At 48.6% G+C, this 11,070-nt stretch overlaps 1 protein-coding gene across 5 annotated transcripts in view; it reads right to left on the bottom strand.

Moving 5' to 3' along the window:
• Window positions 1–319: 319 nt before the first annotated feature.
• LOC125745056 (cadherin-4) overlaps window positions 320–11,070 on the bottom strand; it is a 271,723-nt gene continuing 260,972 nt past the window's right edge. For all 5 annotated transcript variants that reach the window (XM_049017475.1, XM_049017476.1, XM_049017477.1 and 2 more), the window contains 5 exons: window positions 9,324–9,557; window positions 8,885–9,118; window positions 6,648–6,787; window positions 6,402–6,566; window positions 320–4,343 (listed from right to left, as the gene is read on the bottom strand). In XM_049017475.1, coding sequence (XP_048873432.1) covers window positions 4,137–4,343; window positions 6,402–6,566; window positions 6,648–6,787; window positions 8,885–9,118; window positions 9,324–9,557 — 980 coding nt within the window. In that variant the 3' untranslated portion in view covers window positions 320–4,136. The remainder of the gene's footprint in view (window positions 4,344–6,401; window positions 6,567–6,647; window positions 6,788–8,884; window positions 9,119–9,323; window positions 9,558–11,070) is intronic.

The raw sequence follows: 11,070 nt of genomic DNA, 5'->3' as shown, positions 1-11,070 counted from the left end.
AGTCACACTAGAGTTCACTGCTTCCCAGTTCAGCAAGTTGGGAAGCCATTTAGCAGTTCCAGGGACCCATATGAAGAAGCAATCATTTGTCGTGATTAATTTACCTCAGTTTAAATGCCATTTATCTTCATACACTTACATTTAGCCCAAACTACGTTAAATCCGCCAAAGAAAGAAATCCTGCGTTTTTAAAAGCCCCCAGTTCTAGCCCGGTTAATTGTTAGCCATTGTTAGCAATATCAGTTCATAACAACACATTATGTGGTATTTTGCGCATAAAAACACCGTAGCAACATGTCCACAGATAGTGGTTGGACAGTACTGTGTGAACAACGATTTAATGGGCCACAAATAAGACATAATGCTAATACACAGTACATGACTACAGTGTTAACTTCTGTTGGTACAAGGCGCAGCCATCTTGAATTCTGAGGTCAGGGTGATGTAGATTTCTCCAACTTTACAAGTAGGAATTCCGATGCAAAAACTCACTCAGCACTTGGGCCTCTCAGATTCGTGTTTGCTGCTGATTGCAAGTTTTTTTGTGTGTGTTCAGTCGTATTAAGAATCGGGAGAGCTGGCAGACTCATATTTCGATTGGGAAATGGTCAGTAATGTTTTTGTCCTGAGAAGGGCAAGACGTACTGGAGACGTCTAGCCTCCATGGTCATTAAAGCTGTTATTACTGAAACTGAATATATGAATAATAAGACAATTTTACTCAACTCTTGCCAACAAAGTTAGTTAAGCAGACGTGACCTTTTAACTGCTGACTTCCTAATAAATGGTGCAAGGTATGAGCTGAGAGATGAGAGAAAGGCTCTCATCTACTGATTCGCTCCAGACAAAATGCATATATGTATTTGCCTAATGAGGTACTTCTTAATCAAAGCATATTTTCCTTGCAAAGCATGGTTGCAAAGGTCAAGCAAGGTATTATAAAAGATCAGGGGAAACCACAGAATCTGTATTCTTCAGCAAAGCACAGAAATGCAAGTAACACTGAACACATTTTATAGGGTCAAGATAAAAGTCAAATACACAGGCAGAAATATAGTGGGGGAAGTTAATTAACACAAGCTTCCTCTTGAACTCATTAAGGCTTACGCAGTCCTTACTGCGTGTTCTGGGGCAGGTCGGTAACTTAATAAAGACAGTTTACTGTCAGAGAGGGGCTCAATTAAAACGGAAGAGGACCACTCCTCCGAGGAATGTTCAATGCCTACCTGGCGATATACTATCTCTTCCATGGCCCAGGGACAGATTTCACACGCAGCATGTTGCTGCTGAAGTGAAGTGTGCTGCAGATACCTGTCTGCACTGAATTTAAAGTAGACACACGGGTACTAAATTTACCTGTATATTTAGAGGTCCTGGACGATCCACTATCTCTGTGCCACTACTTTCAACAATAAGAGAGTGTATAGTATAGCGACAGATAAGCATGTAGCTTCAGGTTCAAATGTATTTTTGGGAACTGATGGCAGCTATTAGAGTGAACAACGAAACAATACACTGGATAGGATGTCTGAGAGAATGTACAAAAAAGTACAAAAGCCGCTAATGGATTGTCTAAAAAAGTTTATATACACGGCATGGTTCTTTTTTTTTTTTAAAGACGTAAATAATATATGAAAACGACTATTTACCCAGTACATGCATTAAAATACACTGCATCATAGAAAAAAGGAAAAAGCATATATCAAAAAGCCATCAAGCAGGGTTGTCAGCCTTGCTTTCGCCTCCCTGTCTGTTACACAACCGCTGAACTGTTATAGAGCGATAAGATTGTGTTGGCGGTGCTCGCGGTGACAATATGGTGACACGCCGTTGCTTGGCTACCACGAGGCGTTGCCGTACCACAGCCACGTCCCTGCTTCACCCAGCTCTGCCCCTGTGGCACTTCATTAGCCAGACTTTTTAAGACGCCCCTTTAAGACCGCTGGGAGCTTCCCCTGAGCTCCACAATACCCATTCAGCGCCCCCTCGCCTTACTCCGTCAGACATTTTCGTCTGTTTCAGTGAAAAAGTAGAATTATGAAGAAGGAGGTCAGGACGGCACTGGTGCAGAAACCGGGCTCTGCCTTAATGGCGAGAGTCCGACCCATTTCTCATTGGTGATTTAGGGTCCTTTAGCTAAAGAGATTATCTCCGGGGATTAATCATCTGCTTAATTTGCAGATAAACTGCTGGTGGAATAAAACCCCCTATTTCCTCATCAATCTAATTGAAACCACTGTGCCGGAATGAGAATCTTCTTAGCTCAACGACCACAGCCAACAAGGGGCTTCCATGTTAGTCTCCCGTCGAAATGACACTTTTTACTCCTCCCTCATATCGTTACTGTATATAACACGTCACACACAGACAAAACAGCTACTCACGAAAATCGGGCGAAGACGGCCGAGGGTCGGGTCGGGTCGGCGTACGACAGCTCCCGCACCCCACTCGGCCGCGGCTTCTCGCTCGCCCTCCCTCCGTCTGCCCCCAGAGCAGAGCTCAAAACAGGACGAAGGAGGGCATTTACGAAGAGAACCCCCCCTCTCGAAGTTATCTTACGCAGGTGAGTGGGTGAGTGGACATAACCACAGGAATGGAAAACTGAAAGACGCATGAAAAGAATTTGCATATAATATAGTTAAAGCGCTTTAGTCTTGTTTCCACCACAGCTCACTGAGGACGTCGAGCTCGAATCATCAGAATGGCTATTCATGGGTATTGTGGTCCTTGCAAGAGGACAGAATGGCTCTTTATGGGCACTATAGTCATTGTGACAGGCAGTATCAATGACTAAGGCCAGCTTAACTCTGACGGTAAGATACGGCTTTTTCGATTGTGTGCAACCAGCATTTCAGATGAGAAGAGGGAATTCCGTCACCGGTGCCAACCATAACGAGTTATTGGCTGCCTCAGAACAGAAGGGGACATTAGCTTGGTGAGTTCAGAAGGCGAAAAACAAAAATCGCGTCTGCAGCGGTGTATAAAATCGATTCGTTTCGTATAACGACCTCCCAAATATACGTCAGGCAGTCGAAGATGTGAACGACCAGCCGTGAGAGGAAGCTATCGACCCTGCTGCAAATCCGCTGAAAGGCTATTCTAGAGGGTCTTCCGAACGTTTGGAAATTTTATCGTACATTTGTCCAATTGTCCCGTTACAGTGTGATTGTTCTCAGACCTTCTTCATCAGTCTGACCAGTTATCAGTGCTATAATGAGACCTTTTAAGGGTAGCGGGTCATGCATTTTTCTAACTGATATACCAAAAACACACTTTTTCTATAGAAAAAAACCATCCTCCTTTTTCTTTTTTAGAAAGCAGTTCAGGCCTTTACAAAAGGAGAGACCTGCACCTATGCTCTGTTACCAGGAGCACGAAGTGCAAAGCGACAGAGATACGGTTTGCACCTTTACACCCTACAGGCTGGTTGTCTTAGTCTGGATGGTCCTATTTCAAACATTGATTAGCTCCCACTAACAAATCACTATTATCTGTAAAACCCCAATGAGGTTCTTTTGTTTGCCGCCATCAAAAAGGCAGACAGAACAGCAACTATCATTGAATTTTGTTTTACTTCCCTGTGTTGTAGAGTCTTTTGGGATGAGTGCGTGGTTGGGGGCTGGGTAGGGTGGGGTGGGGGGGGGGGGCTAGCGTGCCACACAAAGCCATTCCAGTGGCTACCGATCCTGAGATAGTGGGAGTTCGATAAAACACACCAAAAAGGCACTTTCTTTAACAACAGTGCTTCTGTTCTAAGGAATTCAAGTTAGGTTAAGAAAGAGTGCCTCTTCACACACTCCAGTGATGAAAAAATACACCTCCCCCCTGCAGTGTGGGGAGTGAGTGTGTGGGCTGGGACTGGGAAGAAGGGGGCCATTTGCCTTCCCGTGCTAGTAGACAGCTTTCATCTACGATGACTGGAAATTAATGTAGACTAAATGGAAACGAACAGAAAAATTTGCCGCCAAAAGAAAGAAAATGAACAAAGAAAATAATGAAAAGAATTTCTGAGTTACAGTCAGCTGGAGGGGAAAGATTACGAAGCTGCCTCTTTGTACAGTCCTCACTGGTGCCCAAATCGGTAGTGTGGCTTGGTTTCTGTCTGTGGCAGGGGGCGCCGCTGAGCCGCGCGAGGCCTAGTCATCGTCGCCGCCGCCGTACATGTCGGCCAGCTTCTTGAAGCGCGGGCCCCAGTCGTTCAGGTAGTCGTAGTCCTGGTCGCCGGTGCTGGAGGAGTTCAGAGAGCTGACCGAGCCGGCCGTAGAGCCGCTGCCCTCGTAATCGAAGACCAGCAGCGAGTCGTAGGGAGGCGCCGTGGGGTCGTTGTCGGCCGCTCTCAGACCCTGCAAAGTAACGACACACGGACACTGCAGCTTGACACTGCAGCTCCACTGGATGTTGCATCCATTTCTGATATTACTGGGAGTATTAAGATTATTAAGGATGTGTGTTGTGTCGCCTATTTGGTGTTGTGGATGGAACATTTGCAGAGATGGGGCTTCGAACCCCACCACTGTCCGGTGTGCACAGTCTGCATGCTCTCCCTGAGCTGTGCGAACTTCCTTTGGATGCTGCGGTTCCCTTTAACAGCCCAAACAAATTGTCGCTGCCCAATGAAAAACACGTATCTCCAAAAATCCATTATATCGGGAGCGGGAAAATACGGATTTTCCCAGAAACTACTTACAAAATAAGCCGAAAGCAATGTAATGAGTCACCCTTAGCACCACAAATAGAAACCTCTCTTTACACAGTCATAAGTGAATGGTTCAATGTTTGAAATGGACTTACATGGATTTTTGTCAGTGAGGAAAACATGCCAGTGTTAACAAGAGACGATAACTTCATAAAATATCTTTTTCATCAGGATTTTCATCAGATAGTAATGATATGCAGTTTGATGAACTGGTATTTTGAATTTGCCCATAATGTGTGTGCCCTGTGATGGACAGGCATGCAGGATGTCTCCTGTCCTGTGCAGTACGCTGTACGCACTGGGATAGGCTACAGACCCTCTGTGATTATCACCTGAGTATATGATTGTCAGAAGGATAGAAAATTATCACTTTAATTCTATTCACTGTCACACTGTGTCTATTCACTGTAACACTCTGTTACTTTCCGGAAAGACCATAGTCCTCCAGAGGGTTAAAAAAAAGCACCAAACCGCAGTTATAGACAGCAGTTAAACTTTAAGCAGTCTGCTGAATCACAATGCCGTAAAAAATCTTTTTACAGGCCTGTGAAAATGATATATATGTTCTGAAATGTATAATGGAAATTGCTGTGATTCGGTGCTTCGGATTGTTTACAGGAGTCTGAGCCTCTTCTTCACCTGGTTGCAGAGGGAAACATTGGCTGTTTGTACCCTGCAGATGCTGTGTGAAGGAGCTGCCCATTATTCCCAGTTTGGGAAAGGTGAAGGTGATGGTTAAAAGGGCTGCTGGTTGTATTACTAGCTGTGAGGTTTTTTGATATGCCCCCCCTCCCCCAGGTTCTGGATACTGGGGCGGTGGGCCATAGTGGGGGGCTGGGAGACCTTCGGCAGATGCTGGAGGCCGGTATCGCTGCTCAGGGCAGCCCCACAGCACAGACACCTATGCAGGCGCCACCTGGTGGTGCATATGAGGTGGCAGGCGATGCGAGGGGGAAGTGACTGTCTGTTACTCTGTGCTCAACCGCCTGCCTGTTCGTGTGTGTGTGTGCTGTGCATGAGTGCTGTGTGCCTGTGCTTCATAACCATCAGCCGAGCAAAGACAAACTGTGGCGTTCTGACTCCGAAGCATGGAGATACGGAGAATGTGGCTATAGATGGAGGGATGGGTGATGGATGGATAGATGGATGGATGGAATGCTATCAGTATAACTCCATTTAGGAAAAATAATACTGTTACATCTGAGAGAGACCATGTTCTTCCAAAGAATTAAAAAATTTCTACAAACAGCAGTTACATTTCAAGCGAGGGGTCAGGAACCTGTTCCATGGAGGGCCAGTGTAGGAGCTAGTTGCTGGGATGATCAGCCAATAATAATCCAGTGGTTCTCAACTCCAGTCCAGGGAACCCACTGTTATTGGCTGATTGAGAGGTCATCCTAAAAACCTGCACCTACATGCCCCTCCCCCCATGGAACAGGTTCCCCACCCTGCATTAAGCCAGCACTCTTCAAATCTGGCCCTCGATTCCAAATCCAGGCCTTGTTTTCAGTTCTCCCAGACAGTTAATTTAATAATTATTGATTCTGATTGGTCAGAGGCTGGAAAATCAGCAGTGCTCTGACCTTGAGTTGAATTGCTTTGCGTTATGCAGACGAATTGCAATAATATAGACAGATTTTACGCTACAACGATAAACAGTGAAACTCGTAGGGAAAGGCTATGATTTGGAGCGCAAGCCCCACACCTCGCTGATGAAATCCCCGATGTCCCCTGGGTGTGGAACCACTGGCCGGATGGGGTACTGCGACTCCGGTACCACGGGCCTCTCGTCGACCCGCCGGACCCCTGGTGGCTTGCTGATGATGTGGTCCAGGGATTCAGGCTGCTGTAGCTGGCTCAGGTCATAGTCCTGGAGGGATGGATGGATTATGGGTAAGGAGCAGCCTGCCATGGAGACCAGACGGCTGGGGTGGGGGGGTGAGGGACTCACCTGGTCTTCCTCCCCGCCACCCTCCTCGTCATACTTCAGGATGTTATCTCGCACGTCGTCCTCCGGGTCGATCAGCAGCTGCTTGGTCTGCCGCTCCTTCTCCCTGCGCTTCATCCACACCACGAAGAGGAGCACCATGGCTGAAGGAGACATCCACAGAGGGCTCAGAACTCCATATCCCAGCATGCACCTTGCTATTGCAAAAATTATAAAACCCTAAAAGCAGGTGCAGTGGCGCGAGAAATATGACTGATCCTGCTGTCTGACCACGAAGCTTTGCTCTCCCCTGGTTCTGTGTGCCTCATTAGAGAGTGAGGTGGAATATATACGAAAAACATTCCTTCTTGTACAAATGGCCATTATCATCAGGACGGTTATAGCAGGGTCACAGCAACGCAGACTCACAGGAAGACATGGACCTCCAATGCCTCTCACAGCCCTACCTTTACATTTATACACACACACACACATGCACAGACACACACACACACACACAAAGAGCTGCTGGACAAACTGAATCAGGAGAGGAATAAAATGGACTTGGAAAATGCTATTTTCTGATAAAAGATCTCTGTGCATTTAAAGTACATTCATGGTCTCCATTTAGCAACCATAATGAACTGACACACGCTACCACAATAGGATATTTGGGGTTTAATACACTGATAAAGAAGAATGAGGGAGTAGGAGATTTTATATATATATATATATATATATATATATGTGTGTGTGTTTGTATATATCAGTCGTTACTTGTGCTTGATGGGGAAAGAGCTGCTATTCTAATTACAGCAGATTGTGTCATAGTGCAGCGAGGAACCTGGGGAGGGCGCCCCCTACTGGGGACCCAGTGCTGCATCAATGCAGCGAGGCGGGGGTGCGTGGTTGCCTCTGCCTGCATTTGAGACGTGCTGCTGCGGCTCCCACAGCCAAAAAGAGGCTCCGTGCTCTAAGAAGTGGCCTTTTTCTGACTGTTCATTGTGACAACGGTGACAGAGCCTGGAAAACCCAGACATGCTGCCTCTAAACATGTATTTCAGAAGCTTATCTGTTTACAGGGCTGTTTGCTGTATACTGATAGCAAAAAGATTAAGAGCATTGAAGTGAAATTCGGCCTGCATGTGCAGGCGTGTGCCAGCATGCCTGCTCACTGTGCGCTGTGTGTTTGTGCAGGCGTGTGCCAGCATACCTGCTCCCTGTGCCCTGTGTGTTTGTGCAGGCATGTGGCAGTGTGCCTGTTCCCTGTGCCCTGCGTGTTTGTGCAGGCATGTGGCAGTGTGCCTGTTCCCTGTGCCCTGTGTGTTTGTGCAGGCATGTGGCAGTGTGCCTGTTCCCTGTGCCCTGCGTGTTTGTGCAGGCATGTGGCAGTGTGCCTGTTCCCTGTGCCCTGTGTGTTTTTGCAGGCATGTGGCAGCATACCTGCTCCCTGTGCCCTGCGTGTTTGTGCAGGCATGTGGCAGCATACCTGCTCCCTGTGCCCTGCGTGTTTGTGCAGGCATGTGGCAGCGTGCCTGTTCCCTGTGCCCTGTGTATTTGCGCAGGCGTATGCCAGCATACCTGCTCCCTGTGCCCTGTGTGTTTGTGCAGGCATGTGGCAGTGTGCCTGCTCCCTGTGCCCTGTGTGTTTGTGCAGGCATGTGGCAGTGTGCCTGTTCCCTGTGCCCTGCGTGTTTGTGCAGGCATGTGGCAGTGTGCCTGTTCCCTGTGCCCTGCGTGTTTGCGCAGGCGTATGCCAGCATACCTGCTCCCTGTGCCCTGTGTGTTTGTGCAGGCATGTGGCAGTGTGCCTGTTCCCTGTGCCCTGCGTGTTTGTGCAGGCATGTGGCAGTGTGCCTGTTCCCTGTGCCCTGCGTGTTTGTGCAGGCATGTGGCAGCATACCTGCTCCCTGTGCCCTGCGTGTTTGTGCAGGCATGTGGCAGTGTGCCTGTTCCCTGTGCCCTGCGTGTTTGTGCAGGCATGTGGCAGCATACCTGCTCCCTGTGCCCTGCGTGTTTGTGCAGGCATGTGGCAGCATACCTGCTCCCTGTGCCCTGTGTGTTTGTGCAGGCATGTGGCAGCGTGCCTGTTCCCTGTGCCCTGCGTGTTTGTGCAGGCATGTGGCAGTGTGCCTGTTCCCTGTGCCCTGCGTTTTGTGCAGGCATGTGGCAGCGTGCCTGTTCCCTGTGCCCTGCGTTTTGTGCAGGCATGTGGCAGCGTGCCTGTTCCCTGCGTTTGCATAGCTGCCGCAGTGACTCACTGAGCAGTATGATGATGCAGATGAGGATGGCGATGATGGCTCCAGTGCCCAGGCCGGCCGCCGCCACAGCCCCCACGGTGGTGCAGTCCCCGTTCTCGTCACACGGGCACACCTTCACCTTGATAACGGACCTGTTGGACAGAGGTGGGTTCCCCGAGTCGGACACGATCACCGGCACATCGTACACGCCGGACTCCAGGTATTGGATGCGCAGATTCAGCTGGGCGTAGTCACCTGGGGGGTGGGGGAAGGGGTGGTAAACACAGGGATCAGACTGAGTTTAAGGACAGTCTAAATGTGCACTCCACTCACAACAGTGCTGTCACAACAGTAAGAATATCGCCGTACTGCGCCTCAGATGCATTTGAGCGGCTGATTGGCCGGTGATTTCGAAAATGGCTCAGAGTGACCTTGGGCCTTGGCGGGGGCGGGGCCTCACCGTTCAGCCGGGAGATGGTCCAGTTGCGACGCACGCTGGAGGGGAAAGCAGGCAGCTCAAAGATGAAGGGACCCACGTTGGGGTCGACATCGGCGTCGGCCGCTGTGATGTTGATGCCGTGGGCGCTGATGCGCTCGCAGATCTGGGCCTCCTTGGGCAGCAGCTCGGGCGCGTTGTCATTCACGTCGATCAGGTAGATCTGCAGCGTTCCCGTGCCACTAGCTGGGGGAGATCCTGGGGAGCAGGAGGAGGAGGACGTGGCGGGGGAGAGGGAGGGCACAGTGAGGAACGCTGCCCTGCTGCGAACTGGGCCATGAGACAAACGCGCCCCCCTGCTATGGCTGTAAACTAGCCACTCTGGGCATTTGTCTAGGTAGTGGGGGGGTGGGAGGGGGGACAGGTGACTGCCCTTTTCAAGCCATGGCCCAGGGAGACCTCCTTTGCCCTTTCACTGACAGATTGAGGCCCGGTTCCCAAAGTGGGGGGGGGGACCCCACATGACCTCACATAACCCAAAAAGTGCAGTTCAGCCAGCTTGGGGGGGGGGGAATTTTTCTGCTGGCAAAGAAACAATTCACGGTCCATTTTTTCCACAAAATACATTATTTGCCCTGAAAACAGTCGTGACAAACGCTCTGAAAACAGGACGCAGGATAAATATTTCCCTGAACTGCGTATTTCTGCCTCTCTGAGGAATTGCCTTTTCCCCCCTAATTGCTGTGCCACCGCGTTTCTGTGTGGCACGGCAATCTCCTCCTGACAGCGGGCATTTTTTTCCCCCCAGTATATGGCAGACAAGCCCCACAGTCAGATTTACATTTGCATTGATTGAAGAGAACAATACCGACGATTGGTGCCGCAAGGGGTGGTGCAGTGGGGGTCGAGTAAAATGAGCACTGAGGCTGTGACCAATAGGAGAGCAGAAGTGAAAGGACAGAAGGCGGTAAGGCTGTAGCTGGAGTCGATGTAAAATGTTTTTTTTTTTAGAAGTTCAGTTTTGCTATTATTCTTTAGCTTTAAATAGCTGAAACAGTGACTAACTATGTTACAAATGGCAATAAATACAGTGTAAGTTTTGCGGTTCAATCTTTAAATTTATTGGGACACACTGTGAGGTGTTACCTGTTAAAATAATTTTGATGGTTTTGGCTTCAGACCACCTCAGAAATGTTTAGGAAACATTAGTCTCATGAAATGCAGAATTTGCCTCCGGGGAGCACTTCTGAGGGCAGCTTGTTGTGCTGAACACAGTGGGATTTGTGGCCATGGGGGGAGGTCACAGAGATGTACTACATCCCCAAGCTGGTCCACTAACTTTCAGTGTTCCAGTTCTGTTTAGTTGTTTTAGCTTATCTCACTGCACAGTGGTCTGATGTACTTGGTCCTGGACGGACCCACATGACTCTGAAGTGAATGTGCTTGTCACCTGGCTTACGCCCCCCCCCCCCCCTTTCTGGTTTATTACACATATCCCACTTAATCACACAGCATGTACCCACAATTTTCTCAAGCCACATTCTCAAGCATTACTAAGTTTTTAACTTGTAAATAATTATGTCGGCGCACATTCCTCAAAAGGATTTGTAAAATATTAAAGGATTTATTAAATTTTTGCAGAATATTGCCTCAAAGGGGTCAGAAAAAAACATCTCCAGCAGTCTTTCACACATTTGTTCACGTAAAAAAAAAAGAGAAAACGCAGGTTAAGACCAACTATTTATGGGTACAAAGAGGCGATTTTTTAAAA

Source organism: Brienomyrus brachyistius, chromosome 6 (genome assembly GCF_023856365.1).
Source record: "Brienomyrus brachyistius isolate T26 chromosome 6, BBRACH_0.4, whole genome shotgun sequence".
NCBI lineage: Eukaryota > Metazoa > Chordata > Actinopteri > Osteoglossiformes > Mormyridae > Brienomyrus > Brienomyrus brachyistius.
The sequence above is the reverse complement of the archived record's forward strand: the minus strand, read 5'-3'. Positions and strand labels throughout refer to the sequence as shown.